Source organism: Podarcis raffonei, chromosome 16, assembly GCF_027172205.1.
Source record: "Podarcis raffonei isolate rPodRaf1 chromosome 16, rPodRaf1.pri, whole genome shotgun sequence".
Classification (NCBI taxonomy): domain Eukaryota; kingdom Metazoa; phylum Chordata; class Lepidosauria; order Squamata; family Lacertidae; genus Podarcis; species Podarcis raffonei.
Window position 1 is genome coordinate 14,503,101 of NC_070617.1, and position 24,305 is coordinate 14,527,405.

The 24,305-nt window shown below is 46.9% G+C and overlaps 1 protein-coding gene across 2 annotated transcripts; it reads left to right on the plus strand.

Annotated features, from left to right (window-relative positions):
* The first annotated feature begins 1,486 nt into the window (after positions 1–1,486).
* On the plus strand, positions 1,487–24,305 carry LOC128403888 (solute carrier family 22 member 6-A-like). 2 transcript variants are annotated; one of them, XM_053369027.1, is made up of 10 exons: positions 1,489–2,233; positions 5,439–5,542; positions 5,999–6,153; positions 9,669–9,837; positions 12,847–12,970; positions 14,738–14,853; positions 16,808–17,022; positions 18,647–18,755; positions 20,156–20,359; positions 23,757–24,305. In XM_053369027.1, exons 1-10 carry the CDS (start codon positions 1,817–1,819, stop codon positions 23,851–23,853), a joined length of 1,710 nt encoding a protein of 569 aa, XP_053225002.1. In that variant the 5' UTR covers positions 1,489–1,816; the 3' UTR covers positions 23,854–24,305. The 2 variants fall into 2 exon arrangements, with proteins under 2 accessions (XP_053225003.1, XP_053225002.1); XM_053369028.1 differs by lacking the exon at positions 23,757–24,305 and having other exon boundaries at positions 1,487–2,233; positions 20,136–20,270.

Sequence of the window (24,305 nt, forward strand, 5' to 3'; positions counted from 1 at the left end):
CTAAAGTGGTGCTTCAGATTAAGAACAGTTTCAGGTTAAGAACGGACCTCCAGAATGAATTAAGTACTTAACCCGAGGTACCACTGTACTGGGGGGATTTGTTCTTCACTCACTTGAGTCAACAGGAAGCTTCAACCAGCCTGGGCAAGGTACCCTTTGTGTTGAGTGCACACCCCAGAACACGTCCCAGAATCCTTTGCCACACACAGTGGAACACCACGCTTCAACACTTAGGGTGAAGTCAACGTGGCTGGTGCTCCCCAAAGGCAGAAATTATGAAGCACACTGCCCTGCTGCGTAATCTTACCACACTATTTGGCTGCTTTGGGCTGCGTCTGTCAAGAACACAGCAGTCACATTTTTCACACATTAGCATCTCGGCCACGAAAGCTAGAAACCGTTTTTCCCCCTTCAAAAAAGTGGACAGGTTGTTAATAATCACAACTCTGTTCTTTGTACAGTGTCTTCAGCCAGCAAATAAAAATATAGGGAATAAAACAAGGTTGCAGAAGCATTTTTAGCCTGGGGGCTACATTACCCCCTGGGCTAGTTTCTGGCTGGTATCTACACACACACACTCCCCTTAAATTGATACAGCCACACCAAATTTGAAGGCCTCACATGCTAATGAACTTCCCTAATTTGTGCAGCTCCTGTTTATTTCACTGTCATGCACGAGAATTTGGCACTGTTCCCCACGTGGGCCCTTTGTGACACTGGTGCAGGCAGCTGCCTCACCTGGGTTGCCTCTTGGCACCTTTCCAGCCTCTCAGGCAGAAAGGGGCAAAATCATAAAGCGCTCTGTGTAGCTCAAAAGTTTGCACACACACCAATCAGAGCCTGATGGGGGAATATAGGAAATGTCCTTCTGCTGAGTCAGAGCCAATGGTCCATGGAGCTCACTATTATCCACACTGACTGGCAGCAGCCCTCCGGGTTTTTGGACGGGGAATCTCCCCCAGTGCTACCCAGAGATGCTGGGGATCGAACTCGGGACCTTCTGCCTGCTGCAACAGAGATGCTCTACCACAGAGCCACTTCCCACTGCCTGATGAGAACAATCATTCTTTCCAGTGCTGTGCCATCTCCTGCCTTTGTCATTCCAGGGCAGGCGATCTCCAGCGGTCCGCTTTTTAAGATTATGAGCACGGAACAAGAAACAAAAAACGATGCTTCCTGTAGCCAAGAGAACACAGCCAGCTCCCCCTCTTTCCTTTCTCCACACGCCTCCCCCCCCAAAAAAACCTAATACTTGTTCCATGCAACACCCTGCCCCACATTTACTGAATGCCTTCATTTTCTCCTCCTTCCTATCCCTTTTGGACTAATCCTTCAAAGCCTCATTAGAACTTTGACCCAAGTAAAGTGATTAGGGCTTGCATAATCCCATGGAGAAGAGAACAACCCCCCTTTTCTGAAACCTAGCTCCATTGGTTCCCCCTTCAAGGCTATGGCACACACACACACACAGGAGAAAAAAAGGGACTCATAAACACCCCATGCAGTTTACAGCCTGTGTGCGGAACAGTCTTGCAGGGATGACTTGAGTTCACAAAACAGGTTGCTGGAAATGTGTTTTTTATTTCCCCCGCCAGGCCGGCCTGCGATGTTTTCAGCTGCGGCCAAGATGGGGGCCGTCACAGCTTTGCCTTGAGAAAGATCCTGACCCTGAATTAGCGAGAGGAAACTTCTTCCAGCGAGGGTGGGAAGGGTTTGCCTGGGGCTGGCATGCGTTCCGGAGATCCCGGCCACAAAAGATCGCTCCTGAGCCCAGCCACTCAGTCGTCCCCCTCCAAACGTTCCTCCCTCTTCCACCATGGCGTTTGCCGACCTACTTGAGAAGATCGGGGGCATGGGCCGCTTCCAGGTCCTGCAGGTGGCCTTGCTGGTCACTCCTGTCTTGCTGGTCGCCAGCCACAACCTGCTGCAGAACTTCTCCGCCGCCATCCCGGACCACCACTGCCGGATCCGGCTGATCGGCAACGCCACCAACCCTGGCCATGCAAACAGAACTACTCAAAAGCCAGGGGTAGAGGAGGACCTCCTGTGGATCTACATCCCCAAAGACGTGGCCGGGAAGCCGGAGAAGTGTCGCCGGTTTGTTACACCCCGCTGGCACCTCCTCAATTCCAGCGCCGACGACAGCCACAATGTGACACAGATGGACACGGAGCCATGCTATGATGGGTGGATCTATGACAACAGTGTTTTTGTCAACACTATCATCATGGAGGTGAGAGGGCCTGGGCGGCAGGTCGGGTGGGGGTCAGGCTGCCACGGCATTCTACATGGGTTCCACGTGCAGTGATGTTTCATAGGGGATAGCTTTTCAAGGCAAGCATTTAATAAATGACTTGCACCACATCCTCCTGCAGCCCCATGATGTCTGGGACTGGTGAGGATTGTAGTCCTGAGGGCCACAGCCCCCCCTCCCAGCTCAGTCTCTGCTAATTGGAGACATCCGAGGGCCAAGGCGGACATGGCGTTGAATGTGTCTTTGCATTTAATGGGCAGGTTTTTTCTCCCACTAGAACTAGCTGCTAATTATCAGGATCCGTGGCAGAGAGAATTTAACTATCTCCTAGCCCAGAGGTCAGCAAACTTTTTCAGCAGGGGGCCGGTCCACTGTCCCTCAGACCTTGTGGGGGGCCAGACTATATTTTGAAAAGAAAAAGGGGGGGAATGAACGAATTCCTATGCCCCACAAAAAACCCAGAGATGCATTTTGAATAAAAGCACACATTCTACTCATGTAAAAACATGTTGATTCCCAGACCATCCGCGGGCCGGATTTAGAAGGCGATTGGGCCAGATCCGGCCCCCGGCCTTAGTTTGCCTACCCATGTCCTAGCCCAATGTGCTGGCAAGGAACATTTGGGTGCTGAAAGTGGCTAGTGGCCTTTTTGGGGAGTGTGCCAAACCTCAGAACAGACCTCTCTTCTCTCTTCCCCGGTTCAAGGCTGCAAGCCTGTTCCTCTTCAGCCTGGGCCCAAGCAGACAGGGCGTGGCAAGGGCTTGGAGGAGCAGCTGGCCCTCACAGGCTCCTAATCTGGGACCCCAGTGTAGGCACGGGGTAGAAAGCCAATTCTGTTCGTATTTATAAGTGAGCCTGCCAACTTCGCACGTCCCAAAGCAATGTGCAAACTGAATCACAGCCACCATCCTTTGAAAGGCACGCATCTCTGAATTTTACAGTGAAGTTCTCCAGACATGCAGCCTGCACACAAATACATATATACTGGAGTAATTTGCATACAAAATTGTACATGCTTGTGAAGATTGCATGTAAAAATGTGTTATCTTAGGGAACATTGTTTTGCAAAAATGTGTATACTAGGCAAAATTCCACAGAAAGATTTGTATACGTGAATCAATAATATTGGGAGAAATTAGCACCAAATTGCTGATAAATATTCAGGAGGACTATTTTAAAAAAATTGCAACCTGGCATAGAAATATGGAGAACTGTACTTAACATTGGAGGGCTGGGGGCTAGGCTGCTTTTAAAAGGAGGAGGGGCGTATTTGGTATAAGTAGCAAATACAATCACCATCATGCTTTATATCTTATTTTGCTTGGCTACTGAAATCCTGCCACCATCAGTTGCTAACTACAAGAGCAAAGTGAAACTGCCAAGGTCAGTAGCAGTCTACCTCTGATCACCAGAGGCCAGGGAATAACAGCGAAAGAGGGCTATTGCCTGCATGTTTGGCTTCTGGACTTTCCATAGGCACTTTGGCTGTCCAGCGTTGGAAGTGGGTTACTAGGCCAGATGTATATTACTGCTCTCTTTCAGCAGGACACTTGCTTACATGCTGCCGGGAACAGCCACATTGACTGCCACAGCATAGGAAGGTTAACGTTTCAACTGATTTGACACACACTGATGTTTTCTGTGCATGCCATCTGCCTGTTTTTCATGTAGCAATTCTTTTTTTATATATAAAAAAGGTTAACGTGGCAAAATGGTAAAATGTACTAAAGCAGCAGCAACCCTGTGTTTCAGTTCACCATTTTTCTCACAGCTTAATTCAACAAGCAAAAGGAAGGGGATGTGATATCAGGTAATAGCATGCAGAAAATTCCACTGAGGAGGGGGAAGCATGGGAGGTCAGAGGTTGACAACCTTTTTAGGCCTTTGGGCACATTTGGATTTTTGAGCAAGTGCCACGAGCATCGGTTGCTCTTATTACTGCTCCCCCGCCCCCCGGTGGCTCCACCAAATCAGCACCTGCCTACTTCACTTTTCCAAAGGATCTGGGCAAAAATCCCATCCAGCAGAATTGACCGGAGCTTTGAAAAACGCATAGAGCTGAAAGAGGAAGTGAGAAAGAGCGTCACTCTTTCAACTTCCTCCTTTAGCTCTCTGTGCTTTTTGACAGAGAAATGGATAGCGATCCTCACCATCTCATCACCACAGAGAGAAGACCTCAGAGGTGCTGTAGTGCCCTCAAGTGCCAAGTTGGCACCCCCTGCGGCAGACCCAGAGATCATCAACTACTACAGTGGTACCTCGGGTTACATACGCTTCAGGTTACAGACGCTTCAGGTTACAGACGCTTCAGGTTACAGACTCCGCTAACCCAGAAATAGTACCTCGGGTTAAGCACTTTGCTTCAGGATGAGAACAGAAATCGTGCTCCGGCGGTGCGGCAGCAGCGGGAGGCCCCATTAGCTAAAGTGGTGCTTCAGGTTAAGAACAGTTTCAGGTTAAGAACGGACCTCCGGAACAAATTAAGTACTTAACCCGAGGTACCACCGTACAGCAGAATCCTGCAAGCACACAACTCTGTGTGATGCTCTCTCCTTTCAAACAGAATCTCAGCGCTATGAGGTCTGATCAGCTGCTGGGGGCGGCCCTCAGCATCAGCCCCACCTGCCCAACCAGATGATTGGCACTGTCACTGCTAGCTCTCTGTTTGACAATATTCGCATCACATTCTTTTGCGCTCACACAGACCGCATCCAGATGGGCAGCGGTGTGTGTGCTGAGGCATGCCTCCACACTCTGGGCAACTTCCAACACATAAAAACATATCATCAAACATTAAAAACCTCCAGATACAGGGCTGCCTTTGGATGTCTTCTAAAAGTTGTGTAGCAGCTTAGATCAGGTATGGGAAGCTTGTCAGGCCCTCTAGGTATTGCTGGATTACAGTTCCCATAATCCCTGACCACTGACCATGCTGGCTGGGGCTGATGGAAGTTGGGAATTCAACAATATCATAGATGGCATCAGATTCCCCAGACCTGCTTTAGACCTCCCACCACCCAGCTTCTCCTCTAGGGGGCGACACACTGAACCACACCTCCCCCTAGTGGTGGGATGTTATACCTACAGCATTTAACCGACTGACACAGGTGGACTGCGATTCCTCTTCTTGTGCGAAAGGGTTGCTTTGCCTGCATTTTAACGCTCTTCCATTCCATCCATGCAGTGGGATCTGGTGTGTAACCTGCGGACCCGGAGACAGATGGCACAGTCCATTTACATGGGGGGAGTTCTGGTGGGCGCGCTCGTGTTTGGGAGCTTAGCTGACAGGTGGGTATCTATGGTTCAATATATCTGCTCAGGGGTGGAGAAACTCAGGCCTGGTGGGCGAAACAACTCAGGTGGAGGGTGGGGGAACTGATGAAGACATGAACTGCTGTCTCAATTAGACTTGACAAAACACTGGCCTCAGCAGCACTATTCCCGCAAAGGGGCATTGTGGGAAATCAAACTGGCAGGCCGTTTCCCATCCAAGTACTAACCAGGCCTGACCCTGCTTAGCTTCCGAGATCAGACAAGATCAGGTGTGTTCAGGGTAGTATGGCCGCAGACAGGCCGTTTCCCAAATCAGTTGCTAGCATCCAGGAAACCTGCAGCTTGAGAGGCACCTTGCTAGACTCTGCCCCCCCCCATAAAAATGGAATCTGGGACCAGTCCTGCTGTTACTATTCAGATTGTTGGTACTGTAGCAATGGCAATATATTCATGCAGCGTCCTGTGTTGCAGATTTGGGCGCAAGCCAGTTTTAAGCTGGTCCTACCTGCAGATGGCTGTTGCGGGACTGTGCACCGCTTTCTCCCCGAATCTCACAGCCTACTGCGTCTTCCGCTTCCTGGTCGGCATGTCGTACTCTGGGATTATCCTGAACTGCATGTCCTTAGGTAAGCGTCACAAGGCCCAGACCAATGGGGCCAGTTGAGCACCATTAGCTCAGAGTCCCAGCGATGGCAGAGAAACTGATTCGGCCTGCATTTTGAAGCAAGCCATCCCAATTCGAAGCTCTTGGGTGCCTGGATTAGAAAGCATCTATCAATTCAATGATGCACCTTTCCAAAGGAATTTTTGGTTCTAAACAATGCGCATTTTACAGGAAATGCTCCAAAAAGAAAAAGTAAATGCATTTATTAAAACACGCACACAAACCCAGAGTGGAAGTGATTGCATGTATGCAAACTCACACAGAATGGAAACAGCCAAATTCATCTACAGTGGTACATCTGGTTACATACTTAATTCGTTCTGGAGGTCCGTTCTTAACCTGAAACTGTTCTTAACCTGAAGCACCACTTTAGCTAATGGGGCCTCCCGCTGCCGCCGCACCGCCACCGTGCGATTTCTGTTCTCATCCTGAAGCAAAGTTCTTAACCTGAGGTACTATTTCTGGGTTAGCGGAGTCTGTAACCTGAAGCGTATGTAACCCAAGGTACCACTGTATTCCCTAGCTGCAACAGGGTAGATGGAATGGTACAAAATTGAAATTTCATAAGATTTCAGAATTTGATTGTGGACCTTGTGAATTTTGTTCAAATTTGTGGGTTGATGCCAATTAAGCTTTATTCAGAGTAGACACGTTACTATTAATGGTCCTAAGTTAGTCATGTCTATTCGTTTCAGTGGGTGAACTCTGAGTAGGACTTCCATTGAATGCAACCCTCCATTTTCAAATGGAACTTTAAGGCCACTTTGGATGGAATTCAACTTTGTGCTAGTTCCATCAAAGGAAGCATTTCTGTTTGTCAGGTGGAACCATCTCGACCCTGTTCTGCCAGTGTCCTGATCTTGGGGTTCTCCTGATCCTCCCGAGCAGATTTGGGGATGGGAGTCCAGTTGCAGAGGTTTCCACTAGTGCAGCAACATCGTTCAATCTTGTTTCATGATTTTAAGGCTATGATGTTCAGCATCAGCTAGGTAAATTTGATTCCTCCACACCAGAGGTAGGGAACCTTATTCTGCCTGATTAGGTGATCACCAGGGCTAGCTGGCTAAATTAGTCCTATTTGGGCCAGCAAGGAGGCCAGGGGAGAATTAGCTGTGGGATCCCAGAGCGGATTATCTTCATAAAAAGGGGAGGGGGAGGGAAGGGAGGGGAATAAAAGATCAGGCTAAATTCAAATTGAAAGCCAGGTGGAATAGCTCTGTCTTACAGGCCCTGCGGAAGGAGGTTAAATCCTGCAGGGCCCTGGTCTCATGGGACAGAGCATTCCACCAGGTCGGAGCCATCACTGAGAAGGCCCTGGCGGAGGATAATCTGACTTCCTTAGGGCCCGGGACCTCTAAACTATGATTATTCATGGACCTTAAGGTCCTCTGCGGGGCATACCAGGAGAGGCGGCCCCATAAATAGAGCTTTGGTGTCCATCACCTTGGCTCTTTCTCTCCCTCAGCACTGCCCCTGCCCCCTGTTGTGAACGAAGCATCAAAACCCTTTCAGTATCTACCATTTAGATTCACCCCGCCTTTCCTCTGAGGTGCTCAAGTTGGTGCACAATTCAGGGATGGGCAGAAGATAGATTGGGATCGATTAATAGGCCTCTGGGTGGTTTGCAGTGGGTCGGCCAGCAGTTCTGATTTCCAGCAGTTCGAACAAAGAGCAGCAGGTGTTTTTCTCCAAAATTAGTTTGCTGAAAAAGTATGCTTGGAGGAAAACCAGGAGTGGATTTTTATGTAAAACAACTTGGAAGCTTGGTTCTGGACTTAGCCTGCGTTCCAAAAAACACCCTGTTCCTTTATTCTGCATGACGGAGATACTACTTTGTACCTGGCTCCTGGCTTGGGGTAGTAGCTAAACAATGAACATAACTGGTTCCACAATTCTGAGCCTTCCCCATATTGGTACACATGGTTTTCCCCATTTTATCCTCACAACAACCCTGTGAAGGAGAAAAGTCTAAGAGATGGTAACTAACTGGGTATCACCTGGTAAGCTTCAGTGGTGAGTGGGGATTTGAACCCAGAACTCCCTGGTCCTGTTTTTACACTTGTCTAACCACTGCTGGCTCTCTTGTGAGAGAATTAACCATTTGAAAAGTTGTTAAAGAATTTCAGCAATGACTATCCTGGAACACCCCCCCAACATTGTTCCATTTCTACCCTAAGCCCACATGTGAAGATCCTTCTCCCTGTTTCCCCCACTCCCACAAAAATCTGGGGGGATAGGTTAGAGAGAGGGGAGACTGAATCAGGCTCACCCATTGAGCCTCATTTGTCTCTACCCACTGAATCACACTGCCCCTTGCTCTGTAATTCGAAACATTTCCGCTCACAGACTTAGAGGCTGGTGCTTTTAACACCTGCAAGACAGGTCGCTATGTAACGGGTGCAGCTTTTACTCCAGTGTGGAAATGGAGCAGTGGCTGAAGCTAGACCTGCTGGATTTCTGCCTGCCAAGCAGCTGCGGGAGGTGCAGGGGAGAGCTTGCTTTTGCATGGTGGCATGTGGAAGAGTGTTTTCGTGTTTGCATTTTCTTGCATTCCTGACTCCATTAGCTGTGTTTTGCCCTCAGCATGTTGCTGAGCTGTACAAATATTTATCCCCCTGGTTTGGCATACCTGGCTCTCATTTGCTTTGTCACACGCAGAGAGGAGAGGCGCAAAGGGTGGGTGGGTCACATGATGTGGAAACATTGGAGACGAATTGTGGGGGGAGAGAAATGCCAGGCTTGTTTGGTCATATGGGAATAATTAATGAAAAACAATATCTCATTTGATCTGCCCTGTGCTAGATTTGCCAACTGATGGGAAAAACACACAACCTGGCCTGCTCTTCTGCTCCTTAACAGCAGCTTGACAAGGTGCAGAAGGGAGCAGAGGAGGTTTTCTATGGGATGAAGAAAAAGTAGCATTCTCAGCTTGTAATATCTGCAGAACCAGTCACTGTTAAAAGCAGGGGAGCAGAGGGCAGGAAGAGAGTTGGCAACCCTTGCTGCACCCCTATTTTAATAAACATGCACTTCTGCAAAGAATAATCATATAATTCTATGATTCCTATCTTCCTAGTTAGATCAGCCCTTTATCCAGAAAGACAAAGACTAGAATCTTACTTTATTTTTATGAAAAGGACCATAGCTCCGTAGTAGAGCATCTCTGCAGAAGGCCCCAGGTTCATTCGCCGATGGCATGTCCAGATAGAGGTGGGAGAGGCTCCCTGTCTGAAACCCTGGGCAGACTCTGCCACTCAGTGTAGACAGCGCTGAGATGTATGGATCCCAGTGAAATATATGTGTGTGTTGTAACACTGTGACACCAGAGGGCGCTGTAGAGCTGAAATTAGAACTGAATGAATTTTTACATTGTTTTTTCCAGATCATTTGCAGAGCGTTTTTTTATAACTGTGTAGATGCAGCCCCTGTTGCTATATCATGATTGATTGATCTTCGCGCTCTCTGTGTTTCCTTTAGTCCTCGAGTGGGTACCGACCAAAGTGCGCACGATTGCTGGGACTGTGGTGGGATATTCTGCAACCACCGGGCAAATCATCCTTCCTGGACTGGCCTACGCCCTCCCAGACTGGCGCTGGCTCCAGTTTGCTGTTTCAGTGCCCTTTCTCGCCTTCTTTGTCTACTCCTGGTGAGCACACATCATCCCTTTGCAGAAAACACCCTTAATTAAACCCTTAAACCCTAGAGAGCAGCCAGGGTTTCACCCAACAGCTCCTGTGACTTTTGCCATGAATTGCTGCTATGCCAGCATTTGGCCAAATGGCTCATTTGCACAGCAGTCCTGCTACAAGCAGGGCTGGTCCACCCAGGGGCGTCTTGCCCACAGATGTTAGTGGCGTGGGGCGCCGGGGAGCCAGATTTTGGAGGGCGCCACAGGCTGAGTGTCCAGGAAGCAGAGTCAGGGCTTGCTCCCTTCCCAGCTCTGGGGCAGCCCACTCCTCGTCAGCCACCCATCAGAACGCACTGCGTCCGACTCAGGGAAGCCTCTTTGCGTCCCCTCCCGCCGGGGCTGCCTAGGTGCCTGGCAGGTGCAATCGGGGGTGGGTGCAGGGCAGGCATGTCTCTCCTGCCCCTCTCTGTTTTTTTTTTTTGTGTGTGTTTTTTTTGGTTCTTCTAGTTCAGTATAATTGTTTTTTTTAAAAATATATTTATTAAAATTTTCAAAAAATATAAAAGAAAAACAGAAAAGAAAAAAAGAGAAGAAAGAAAAAGAAAAAACAACAGTTGAAAAAGTTTGCATTACTTGCTTTCCATACCCAATTTCCTTGACTTCCCCACACCTGCCCTTCTTGTATTCCAATTCCAATTTTTAGCTCAGCAAATTTTTGTCCCCACACTTTACCTTGTTTCCTCTGATTCATTTTACTTAACCAATTTTAACTTATAAACCTCAATCTTTATGTTTCAAAGCTTATTCTTAAAATACTTTTCCTAAATTCACCCCATCAATTTAATTAACCCATTTTAACTTAATAACCTCAATCTTTATACATCAATACTTATTCTTAACAATCTTTTTCTAAGGTCGGCCCCAAATCCCTTCCCCAAAATCCCCATTTTTATGTTAGTGGCAAAACCAACTTAATTAAAACAAAATATATTTGTACACCCTTTGGATTCCTGAAGCCCTACCACCCCCTTTCCCGGTTTCGAACCCCAACCAAAGTCCATCAGTCCATCTGCAATCAGCCTGGCGACCTCACATCCGAGGCACTTAACTCTCTCTCAATTTCTCTCTGCCGGTTTTTTTGATAGTCCTTTATTTTAAATTCCGAATCTCAAAGAAGCTCTGTTCCAATAAGGTCCATATTTCTTCCAGCCAGACCTCCATATTTAACAATGGAGCCAAGATCTTGTTTCTTACTTCTCATAAGTCCAAATGTCCCAAAGGCTCCAAATTCCCCATTAGCCAAATTTGTATTCAGATCCCCATATGAGGAGATCTCTCCAATTTCCATTCTTCACTTCCAACCAAATTTTCATCATCCTGTTCTTATTTTCCTTTGTGTCCAACTTAACAGGCCTCTGGCTCTCCTTAATCGTCTGCAGCATCACAGCACCTCCTTCTTTTTCCTTCAGATCCTCATGTTCCTCTTTAGACACCTCCTCAAATGACTCAAATTCCTTCTCTTGTTTGGCTGTAAGGATTTTTGGATCAACAACAACACTTCCCTGTTCATCTGCAGGAACTTGAATCATATCCCTTCCAGGCTCAGCAACTTTATTTACTGCTCCCTTCATTATTGTGACATTCACAGTCAAAACATTTGTCTGCTCCTGCAGTTTTCCCAGGAGAGAGAAGGTCTTTTCCAGTTCAGCCAGTATTTTTCCACTTACAGCCATTTTTGTAATGTCCTGAACCCCCTCTAGAGGGATTCTAGTTACTTAATGTCTTCCACTTCCCACCCAAAAGCCAAGTTAACCTTTTCTTCTTTATTTTAACAATTTGTTGCCAAATTGTAACGAATATAACCAGCAAAGTCAGCAAAAACAGCATATCCCTTTTCTTCCAACTTTGACAGCTAATTTGACAGCTGTCAAAATCTTTATACCTCTTCCACAGGCTCTCTCACCGATCGCTCCCGGGTCTTGGGGGAGGGGTAAATTCCGTTCTCAATGTTAGCTCTTATCCTCCAGCACAATCACTTAAATTGCCCCAACGTAAAGTTAATTGCTTTTCTCCACAAAAAAAGAAAGGTATTCTCACAACCTTAGTAATAAAATCCTTGCTTTACGATGTTTACAAGGCGGGCAGGCAGACTTCCTTTTAGCACCTTGCCCGATCGTGCCGAATTCCCAAAGATAAAATTTCCCTTTTAAGTCCAGTTACCGTGTTACTCACGGGTCGTTACTTTTGATCCAAATGTTCAAAGGAAGAAGTTAGCGCTCTCCGTCCATGGCATGTGGCTTCACTCAGCAGGGGAAGCAGTCGAACTCTCAGCACCACGCCGCTCTCCGTCCCCCGTTCCAGAGCCTTTAAAAAGGCTCCTTTACGGGTCAGGGGGGCGCAAATGGTGCCCGCCGAGTCGCCAGGTCCACAGGCTTCAGCGCCTGTGGTTTCTAAGGGTCCCCGCGTCGCCGCCGCGGCAGAACCCGACCCCTGTTGAGCCGATTCCCTCCAGAGCTCGGAGGGAATCCGCCATTAGGAGATGGCGCCAACCCGGAAGCCCTCTCTCCTGCCCCTCTCTGGCCGCGCCCTGTGCAATCCCTGTGCAGGGAAGCGCCCTGTGCAATCCTGACACCAAGAGAGGATGGGGCAGCCGGCAAGCCACCTGACCTGCTTGCTGGCCCTCCTGTTGCGCGGACTTCCCCAGATGGGGGCAGGTAAGGGGCACCGGGCACTTAGAGGGAGGCAGCAAGGGAGGCCATCTGGGCTGCGATCCGGGTATCTCTTACCTACATGCAGCGCCGAGCATGCTTTGAACCACACGATGTAAACGAGCCAGACCGAAGTCCCCCCCCCCTTAAGAAAGGTCAACAACTCTGGGAAACGGGGGGGGGGCAGGACCAGAGAGATATTTGCACCACGGCGCTGGATATGCTTAAGGCAGAAAGCAGAAGTTGCCCAGGGTACTGGTCCTACTGTGATTGTGTCTCCCACAGTTTGAGATTTAACTTTTTCTTAAACCCTGCCTAGGTGGTTTGCAGAATCCGCACGGTGGTTAATACTCTCGAACCGACTGGAACAGGCTGTGAAAGTTCTTAAGAGGGTAGCGCAGATCAACAGGAAAATGGAAGAGGGAGAGAAACTCAGCACAGAGGTACAAAGACGAATTGAGGTTGTTGATGCAACCAAATTCACAAGCAAGGGATGCGCACATTCTGTGAATCCGTGTCTGTTATGTTGGCTGGATTTGTTGTCGTTTTTTAATGTGAATCTTTGAATTTTGAAATATTCGAATGTGACTCAATTTGGAGGGCACCTTTAGCAGAAACACAATACAGCTGTACCTTGGATCTCAAACACCTTGGCTCCAGAACAAATCGGCCCCCGAACGATCAAAATCCAGAAGTGAGTGTTCCGGTTTTCGAATGTTCTTTTGGAAGCCGAAAATCTGACAGGTCTTCCAAACTGACTGCAGGAACTTTTGGAAGCCAATCGGAAGCCACGCTTTGGTTTCCAAACGTTTTGAAAGTCGAACGGACTTCCGGAACGGATTCCATTTGACTTCCAAGGTATGACTGTATTAACATATTGGGGGACGGGGAATACTTCAATGAAAATACTTCATTGCCAACATTAGTATCAGCATTATTTATATATCACATCTATTGGTCACTTTATACAAGAGATAAAGTCTCAAAGTGACCTGACAAAATGAAAGACAACAAATAAAAGCAAGTTAGAACCAGAAAGAAATTAAACGAACAATAGAAAACACTCAGTGGTCCAGCTAGGCCAATATTGTCAACACTGACTGGCAGCCTCTCTCCAGGGTTTCAGAGACGAGGTCTCTCACAGTCCTTCCTGGAAATGCCAGGGAAGGAACCTGGGACATTTTGCATGCAGGGCATCTGTCACTGAGCTTACAAACTCACCTGTCCATCACCTGACATCGCATGATGACACGCACAGGACAGTTAAAGCAACAGTTTCAAATAGCACCAAATGCATCTGCAAAGGCAACGGAGCATTCTTTTGCAGCTGCCGCTTAAATTCAGCAAGGAAAGGTGCCAATTTAAAAAGGAAAGGAGCATTCCTTTGCAGTTCAAGAAGAAGAGTTTGGATTTGATATCCCGCTTTATCACTATCCGAAGGAGTCTCAAAGCGGCTAACATTCTCCTTTCCCTTCCTCCCCCACAACAAACACTCTGAGGTGAGTGGGGCTGAGAGACTTCAAAGAAGTGTGACTAGCCCAAGGTCACCCAGCAGCTGCCTGTGGAGGAGCGGGGAATCAAACCTGGTTCACCAGATTACAAGTCCACCGCTCTTAACCACTACACCACGCTGGTGGGAACCTGAGGTCATATGATGCCAGGTGACAGATGGGTGCACAGCTTGGCCTGCTGCTCAAAGTGGTCCACCCATTCCTGCCCGCCCCCCACCCGAAGTTTTGCAACAACCTTAACAGATAGGCAACATTCTACTTAAACGCCTCCAGCACAGGATTTCTGGGCATGTTCTAAACTCTATCTTTCTCTCCTTTTCAGCTGAGTACACGTGTATTTACTGGAGTGCACATATTTTTAAAAACTGTGAACCCAACATTATCCACCTTTGCAAACGGGAATCATTCCCTGTACTAGTGTTTGGCGGTTACGTGCCGCTTCTTAGGGAGTATTGCACTATGTGACACACGGACAATCCCAAGCAGGTTTGTGACTCCTCAGAAACTCAAGAGATAGGACTGGTGAAGGTTGTCAGTCACCCAAGGCCAATGGGAGACTTCCTGAGGTCCTTTAGGCTCTGCTGCCAGTGCCTCTGCCAGCCTTTGCCTTCATTCTTTCCTTAAATCGGGGCAGTCCAGGAAAGCTTCTGCATCAGTGATGAGTAAGATCAACCATTTGTTCTCCTTTTCTTCCTGTAGGTCTTAAAAGCTAGCATGCAGAAAGAATTGTCTCTGACACGATCATCCTACACAGCCGTCAGCTTAGTTCGTACACCCACCGTGCGCCGGATCTCCTGTTGTATTTCCAGTGTCTGGTACGCTTTGACCGTTACTTTTCATCCCTCCACTCCTAAAATTCAAATACTCTCACCAGGGCTAGAAACTTGGTTTTAAGATTCTTTTCAAAATGCAACACTAAAATCATCAAGAGGTTGAATTCCTAATTACTAAATTTTAGGACTGCAATGCTTTAAAGGTAAAGGGACCCCTGACCGACTCTGGGGTTGCGACGCTCATCTTGCTTTACTGGCCGAGGGAGCCAGCGTTTGTCCACAGACAGCTTCCGAGTCAAGTGGCCAGCATGACTAAGCCGCTTATGGCGAACCAGAGCGGCGCACAGAAACACCATTTACCTTCCTGCCAGAGCGGTACCTATTTATCTACTTGCACTTTGGCGTGCTTTCGAACTGCTAGGTGGGCAGGAGCAGGGACCGAGCAACGGGAGCTCACCCCGTCACGGGGATTCAAACCGCCGACCTTCTGATCACCAAGTCCTAGGCTCTGTGGTTTAACCCACAGTGCCACCCGTGTCCCCACAGTAGTAGTACATTATTTTTAACCTAACTGCTTACTAAGCTATGGCTGTCACACACTTTCTCTCCAGTTTCCTTTTTCCGATATAATTTTTTTATTTAATTTCCAATTCCCCCCCAAAAAAGTTTTCAAATTGAATAGTTACATTGTTTCATGTATTGACTTCCCACCCCCACCCCCAGAGTGTTTTCGTTCAACCCCTTTTTCTACTGCATTATATATCAAAACTTTCTCTCCAGTTTCATATCCACTGTGACATAAGTGTACATTGTCTAAAACCAAAACAAATGATCTCCTCCTCCCCCCGCCCCCGCTCCAGAACAGTTGCTTTAGTCCTATGAAAAATTACATAGATTAAATGTTACGGCTCATAGAGTTAAACCAACACTTTGATCCTCTAATGGTTATGGGGTTGCTCGTGCGTAAGTTGCCGCCACTCCTGGGTGGGTGGCCTGGTTAAACCTTTCCTGGCTGGACAGCCCCTCACTTCGTGGCTGTTCAGTCGCTGGCAGAATCCGACAGTGGGCGTTTCTTCAACCTTTTCCAACATAAAAGTTGTTTGACGCCCAGTCTCCTCCTAGTCTCCCTGCGCGGAAGCCTTCTGCGCAGGGTGGGCGTGGGTAGCGGAGGACCTGTGCTCTCTCCGCTGGTGTCCAGTGAAGAGTCTCTGAGCCTGCTCTCCGCTTCCCCCATTGGCCCCCCTCCATCCCTGGTGTCGCGCTGATTTTCTTCCCCAACAGGAGACCTGCCTCTCTCCCTACTTGGCCCCTCTCCAGCATCGTCGTGGAGCCCCTCCTCCTCCTCTCGTTCCGATGGCAGTTCCCTGACAGATCCTTTAGAAGACAAGTTTATCCCCAAATCAGATGATATATTTGTCCCACATATATAAAAAAGAAGAGTTTAGAAAGAAGGTACAGTCATACCTTGGTTGTCAAATGCCTTGGTACTCGGATGTTTTGGCTCCTGAACGGCGCAAACCCAGAAGTGAGTGTTAAGGTTTGCAAACGTTTTTCAGAAGCCAAACATCTGTTGCAGCTTCCGCTGCTTCTGATTGAGTGCAGGAAGCTCCTGCAGCCAATTGGAAGCCGTGCTTTGGTTTTCGAACCGTTTCGGGAGTCAAATGGACTCCTGGAACGGATTAAGTTCGACAACCAAGGTACCACTGTATTTGGTGTTTGTAGCATCTTTTCCAGGGCAGGTTGTATCTTAGGGCTATGGAGTGATCAACAGTGTGAGTGACGCAAGATTACGTCCTGCTGGAATCTCGTTGCATTCTGTCAAATTGGTAACAAGCAAAATCCACACAGCTCTCAGCTCCAAAAGCCATTACTTTGTGTCAGAAGTAATGGCTTTTGGAGCTGAGAGATGTGTGGATTTTGCTACCCACCACAACAAGAACCTGCACATCCCTTGCCTTTCTTTCTGTGCCATCTCCTTCTTACACCCCGTTTCCAGGTTTGCCACTAGTTTCGCTTACTACGGCCTCGTCATGGACCTCCAGAATTTTGGCTTCAGCATCTACCTGATCCAGGTGGCATTTGGCTGCATCGACATCCCGGCCAAGCTGGGGGCCGCCATCGGGATGAGCTACATCGGACGGAGAACCACACAGGCCTCTTCTGTCATCCTGGCTGGCTTAGCCATCCTGGCCAATATATTTGTGCCGCAAGGTAAGCTGATGTCAGGCAGAAGTGGTGAAAGTCATCGCTGCTTGGCTCTGTGCATAGCCACCACTTGCACCCATTGCTCTGAAAATCAGTCCCATGAGGTAGTTTGGAGGCCGATGGCACTTAGTTGGTAAATCCCCTCTTCTCTTTTATATTGCTACAGTCACCGGATAGCTTTCCTTTGTTATGGTTGCTTGTTGGTTAATCCATCAGAATGACTCTGGTCGATGCTTCCTTGATAGGAACAATTGGATGGGAGAGCTTTCTGGAATACTTAAAATGTGAGGTTTACTCACATTGAAGTCCTGCCAGGATTCAAGAGATGCCATGATAAAAAATAGGTAAAAGTAAAGGTACCCCTGCCTGTACGGGCCAGTCGTGTCCGACTCTAGGGTTGTGCGCCCATCTCACTTAAGAGGCCGGGGGCCAGCGCTGTCCGGAGACACTTCCGGGTCACGTGGCCAGCGTGACGAAGCTGCTCTGGCGAGCCGGCACCAGCGTAGCACACAGAAACGCCGTTTACCTTCCCGCTATAAAGCGGTCCCTATTTATCTACTTGCAGTTAGGGGTGCTTTCGAACTGCTAGGTGGGCAGGAGCTGGGACCGAAAGACAGGAGCTCACCCCGCCGCGGGGATTTGAACTGCTGACCATGCGATCGGCAAGTCCTAGGCACTGAGGTTTTACCCACAGCGCCACCCGCGTCCCTATGATAAAAAATAGGCAGGCAATAATCCTTAAATGTTAAAAATGTCAATAGTCCAGTTCAAAATGGAGATTGCTCTCTGGAGGACAGCAAAGAAATGTCTTCCCACATTGCAGGTAGGAAAAATAATAAATAATAAATAAATCTTTATTTGTACCCCGCCCACCCTGGCCGGAGCCGGGCTCAGGGTGGCTAACATCATAAAACTAACACAGTATACAGTGGTACCTTGGGTTAAGTACTTAATTCATTCCGGAGGTCCGTTCTTAACCTGAAACTGTTCTTAACCTGAAGCACCACTTTAGCTAATGGGGCCTCCTGCTGCTGCCATGCCACCAGAGCCCAATTTCTGTTCTTATCCTGAAGCAAAGTTCTTAACCTGAAGCACTATTTCTGGGTTAGAGGAGTGTGTAACCTGAAGCGTATATAACCTGAAGCGTATGTAACCCGAGGTACCACTGTACAATGAAAGAATGGGTATTAATCTAGAGAGTTTCAGCAACTCAGAAATAATTTCAAATCAGCAGAATTCACAGCGCAGCCCTATGCATGTTTACTCAAAATTCCCACTATATTCAGTGGGACTTATTCCCAGATAAGTGAGCCCGGGATCTCAGCCTAAGGCTGCAAACCAATACAGAATTATCTGAGAGTAGAAAAAGAATGTGTAGTGACAGGAAGAAGTATAAATTGCATTTTCTGTTGTTCTCCTTCCCACAACAAATGTTTAGAGGCTGTGACATCGTAGAGTCCCCTGTTGGTGACTATCTAGCCACCACGCTTTCTGTGATTTAGCTGCAGATCCTCCTGCAGTTCCCTGGACTTGTTGGTAGCTAGGAAAAATAAAATAACCATCAAGGTGTAAGGGATGGAAAACTCATCATGACCCCATGTGTGTCTCCTGACTCTCTTTTCCACACAAGATCTATACACCTTGAGGACCTCCCTGGCAGTGCTTGGAAAAGGATGCTTGGCTTCATCCTTTAATTGCCTCTATCTCTACACAGGCGAGCTCTACCCAACCGTGATCAGGTAAGTCTGCACCTCGGACTGTCACCTCCCCTTTAGATTATATGGAACAAATGGCAACATTTGAGAAAAATTGTAGCCAGTGGGCTTCTTATCGCTAGAGTATGATATCTCTTTAATCATCCGAACACGCAGCTGTCACCAAGTACCAGTGCTGAATCCAGGCTCCTAATATAGCAGCACAAAGCCATTCCCAACATGTCACAGAAATAATTGCCTGGGCAGTAGCAAAAGCTCATTAAGAATATGCTTGTTACTTGGATGCCACGTGAGCAAGGTGCCTATTTGTCTGTGAGAAAGAGAGATCAGAGATATCAAAGACCACAAACATTCACTTAATGCTGTCTCATATAACTTAGGAGTACAGGAGGCTGTCTTACAGTGAGTTAGTCCCATAGGGACTAAATGTCCAACCACAAAAATCATAGCAGATTTGATTTCTTCACACCCAAAAACATATTTCTAAGGCCCCTCACTGAAGAAATACGCAAAAATTAAGCTTCACCCGCCCTAAAATGGCACAGCTTATTGGCAGTGGTGTAGCGTGGGTTGCCAGCGATCAGGGCCACACCAAAGGGGTGGATGGAAGGGAGGGAAACAGACGAACTATGCTTGCGATCCACATCACCCAGGGGATCATAGCTCCAAGAAAAGAAAAGAAGAGTTGCCCCATTGTCTGGAGAGGTCACTTCCTGATTTGCATGGAGAAGCTGTTTTCAACAAAGCCCAGCAATGGCAGCATGCAGCTGTATTGAGGCAGCACGGGGTGTTGACATTTTACACCCCTAACAATTTTGTGCCTGGGGCAACCGCCCCTGTGCACCCCATGCCATCCGCTGCCTATTGGTCCAGCTAGCTCAGTATCGCCTTATGCTGACCAGAAATATCTCTCTAGGGCAGCGGTTCTCGACCTGTGGGTCCCCAGATGTCGTTGGACTACAACTCCCATCATTCCTGAGCTCTGGCCTTGCTAGCTAGGGCTGATGGGAGCTGTAGTTCAACAACATCTGGGGACCCACAGGTTGAGAAAGGCTGCTCTAGGGTTTCTGGCAGGGGTCTCTCTCTCTTTCCTAACCCTCCTTGGAGATGTCAAGGACTGAACCTGAGACCTTTGGCATACAAAGCAGATGTTCTGCTGCTAAATTACAGCCTTTAATGCTCATTGGTGCCTGTTCAGACATTCAGCCCAAAGAAGCAGTGCCAAGCAACTTGTGGCTCAGTCCCCAAAGCAGCTTCTCTGAATAATCAAGTCCCACAAAAAATATCCCCCCACAAAAAAGACACCCAGATCTTGGTTCCTTTTTTCTGATTTGTATACTTGTTTAAAGAACCAAGATAAACCAACCTTTTGTTTTTTACCATTTTATGGTTTCTCCTTTAAAGGTTGTTTTCTACACTTGCAGACAGACCGGGATGGGGCTAGGAAGCACCCTGGCTCGTGTGGGGGGCATAGTGGCGCCGATGGTAAAAATGACCGGGGAATATTTTCCATACCTCCCACCTCTCATATACGGGACAGCCCCAATTCTGTCTGGGATTGCCGCTTTCTTCCTGCCAGAGACACGCAACAGACCGCTCTCAGATACCATCGAAGAAGTTGAGAGTGGGTGAGTCCCTCTTTGTAGCCTCCTGGAAAGGCATGGCCAGGGGGTCAGGAAACTTTTGCAAGTCTCCATTCATGAGTCCACAGCACATCCCATCTTCGCATTTCTCCACCGTTTAAAAAAATAATAATGAAAAGCACAATTTGTATTTAGAAATGCATGCTTTTGAGTGTGTTTCCTCACAAAATTTTATGCATTTCTAAATATATACTTTATTCCAAAGTGGACATTTCCTAATACATTTGAATTTTGTTAAAGAAATTTCTTTATACTCCTCCAAGTGACTTACAGAAGGGAGTAAACCATGCCATGCACAGGCTGTCATATGTGTGGAGGAAAACCTTCACAAGTTGCAGAGATTCCAAAAAATAGACCAGAGGCAATTGTATTTCTTTCTTTTTTATTATTGAAAAGGAAGGGGGGGGTTCCCATTCCTTTCATTTTTAAAAAAATAATATTTATTACTTTTAAAGCTTACAAAAAAGGAAAAGAAGAAAGAAAAGACAAAACAAAAGAAAAAAACAAAAGAAAAAACAATACAATACAAAATATAAACAATACAAGGCACAACCTTAACACATTAAACTAAACACATTAAACTAAACAAAACCCTAACCCTAACCCTAAACAAAACAAAACAAAAACAATTTAAAAACATACATCACACCTTTTCCATACTCTATCTTTCATTCCCTTGTTTCATCGACCTCCTCTCACCTCCCTTTTTGTATTCCACTTCTATTAATTGTTTCAGCAAATCCTTTCCATCTTTCTCTATTTTCTGTCATATTATAAATATCTTAACATATTTTTAACCTTATTTTCCATTAAAACTAAAGTACTTGTATATGCTTAACTCCTTATAACATTTCTACTAAGGCCATAAAATTTCATTCCAACATTTTTCTATCACTCATTAATTTTACAGTATTTCTATAAATAAACTTTAAATTTTCCAATCTTCTTCCACCATCTCTTCTCCCTGGTCTTGGGTTCTGCCAGTCCTTTCCGTCAGTTCCATATAGTCCATCAACCTGGAGATCTTATGTCCGAGGCTCTTAACTCTTTTCCAAGTCCCTTCTGCAGGTCTTCTTCATATTCTTTAATGCTAAAGAGCAGATCTCGGAGAGACTCCAACCTAACAATGCTTTTGTTCCTTCTGGACAGGTCAGCCAGATTTCCATAGTTGAAACTAAGGTCTATAAGGTGTATCATGACAGGTTTCAAGCTTCCTCCAAATCCAAAGGCCCCCAGAACTCCAATCTCCTCCAGACCCAAGTCCATGTCCCAAAAGTCCGTTAATCCCTGCATAGAGGGATCTTTCCAACTTTCCTTCTCCAATCCAAGCCGGGCTCCGATCCTCAAAATCTGACTTTTTCTAGATTCAATCATAGAAGGCCTCAACTTATAGTCCTCAATTTGCTTCTGTAAGGCTGAGGATCCCACTTGTATTACTTTAGGTTCGACAACAACAGCTTTCTCCTTCTCCTCCACAATTTGTCCTGCCAAAGTAGATTCCTGTACCAAGTCCTGAATAATTTCTGTGTTGGTGCTCACTTTTTGTCTCAAATTAATCGCTTTTTGTCCCAAGTTGTCAATTTTAGTAGTCATATCATCCGTCTTCTTATGAAGCTGTTCCAGCAAATAGCTTATCTTACATAATGCAGTCACTATGGCTTCTCCTGTCAACATTTTTAAATGGTCCAAGGTGAATCCCTGGTTCTCACAATTTCTTATCTTGCAGCTGGAGATTCCCCAGTTACACTCCTGTAACAGTTTCAAAAGCTCCCTCTAGAGGGAAACAATCTCCACTTGTATCAATCCTTTCAAGCACAACTCAAGCAATAAAGATAGTTTCAGTAATTTTCAGTTACTTTTCCTCCTTTTTAAACGCAGAAGAGGACAATGGAAACAATATATTTCTCTTGTTTAGCTAGCTGTCAAATACGTTCTGTTCACAGTCAATGAACTCTCCCAAAACGTCACTCTTTCTGGCAGCCCGTTTCCAGGTTCAGAGCAGTGGTAATTTGATTTTTCACTCTCTCCTGCAGGCTCGGTAGGTCCAAATTTTCCCCCCTCTTCTCCTGCTTCCAAGGGGGGTTTGATAATTTAAACCGATGGAAATTTAATCCTTTGCCAAAGGCTTTCCGAGACTTTAGCTTGTCACATCTTTGCTTCAATCTATTTACAAAAGAGGAAGGCGGACTTCCTGTTTAAAACCTTCCCGTTCGGTGCCAAATTAAGGTATTTAAAGATCCAATTTTCCGTTCTACTCACGGGTAGTTGTTTAAGATCCAATTGTCCACAGGAAAAAGTCACCGCTCTCCGGCAACAGCAATACGGCTTCACTCCGTGAAAGAAGCAGTCAATTCGAAGCACCGCGCCACTCACCCCACGTCGCTCCGGATCCCCAAACAGGGTTTCCCCGTGAGTAGGGGAGGCACAAAAGGTGCCAGCCGAATCCCAGGTTCACAAGCTTCTCCCGCCTGTGATTTCAGTGGGTCTCCACCTTCGCCGTGGCGGTCAGACCCTGCTTTCCACGGAGCAAGTTCCTCCTGATTGGAGGAGCTCCGCCATTGCCGGAGGCACCAACCCGGAAGTCCCAGAGGCAATTGTATTTCATCCAGCAGAGTTGTACTGCTACTGAAGGCAGGGTAATGGTCACTAATCCAGTACATTCAGGATTGGCACAGTCCATAAGAAACTCAGTTGCAGCACTTACAAAAACTTATAACACAACTGAAACTTAACACTAAGCACACTATGTACAGAACACCACACCAGAAGGAAGAGAGATAGAAAGATAAAGTAAAACCCAGGCTCCTTCTGGCCTGTATTTATAGTCAGCATGACCTTAATTGAAAGAGATAAGAGAACCAGTTCAAACCAGCTTCCCAGAAGGTATAACCCAAACAATCATGAACCTTCTGCCTGTTTCTCTCACACAGAGAAGCTTCTAGTAGCTTCTAGAACCCTCTTGTATTAATCAGAATGGGAAAGATCTCCACGCATCAGATCAATACTTTCTGCACTAAGAAATGCAAACTGACACAGGCAACTCCCCATTTATGCACGGTCAAGGCATGCGTGACAATGACAGCACACATTGCCACATACCCGGAAGCGGCATGAAAAGGGGCAAAAACGGCCCATTTGATTCTGGCTGCAGACCCATTTGACACAACTTTGCAGAAAATTCACATTTGCTCATTTATGATGCAACTTAAGGCTGACTTTGAGAGGGAAAGCTGCCATGTAAGCAAAGTAAAACAAAAATAAAATTGAGTTTAAAGGGAGGGGTGGGGAGGAGCAGGAGATCCTGGTCCAAATCTATGGCCCCTGCAGTCTGCAGCTGCCTTGAGATGCCCTGACAATGTCTTGCCTTTTTATCCCCCAACAGACAGGTGCCAGAGCAACATCTCCCTACCAAGGACCATGAGCAGGTTTTGCTGCAGAAGGTGGGCCAGGAGATGCCCCAGGAACCTGGACTGTGCTAAGATGGGGGCAGAGGAAGCCGCTGGCCATCTGCTGGGAATCGCCATGCCTTGAGCATCCTCTGGAGGGAGGGAGGAGGGACGAGGGAGCGTCAGAAATTGACATGAATGGACCAAATAAAACAAAGAAATCAATTGCAGCACATCTCTCTCTGGGCACAGGCAGAAGATCAGGCCGAGCCTTTTTGCTTGTGGCAAAACGATGCAGAAACCGGCATTTGGGGTGCAAAATTCCCGATGTTCTTGCATGGGCATAGCCAGCATTTATGTTAGGGGGGCAGGAACACCCACCTGTCATCACCCTCTCTCTGGCTCTGTCTAGCAGATTCGGAATGAAACATCACAACAACAGTTGTTTTAAATTACTTTATTTTCACCCCAAGTGCTCAGAAAAATATCTGTAAAAATATTCAGTCATTTGAAAACTGGGAAGCTAAATAAAAAAATTAACATCA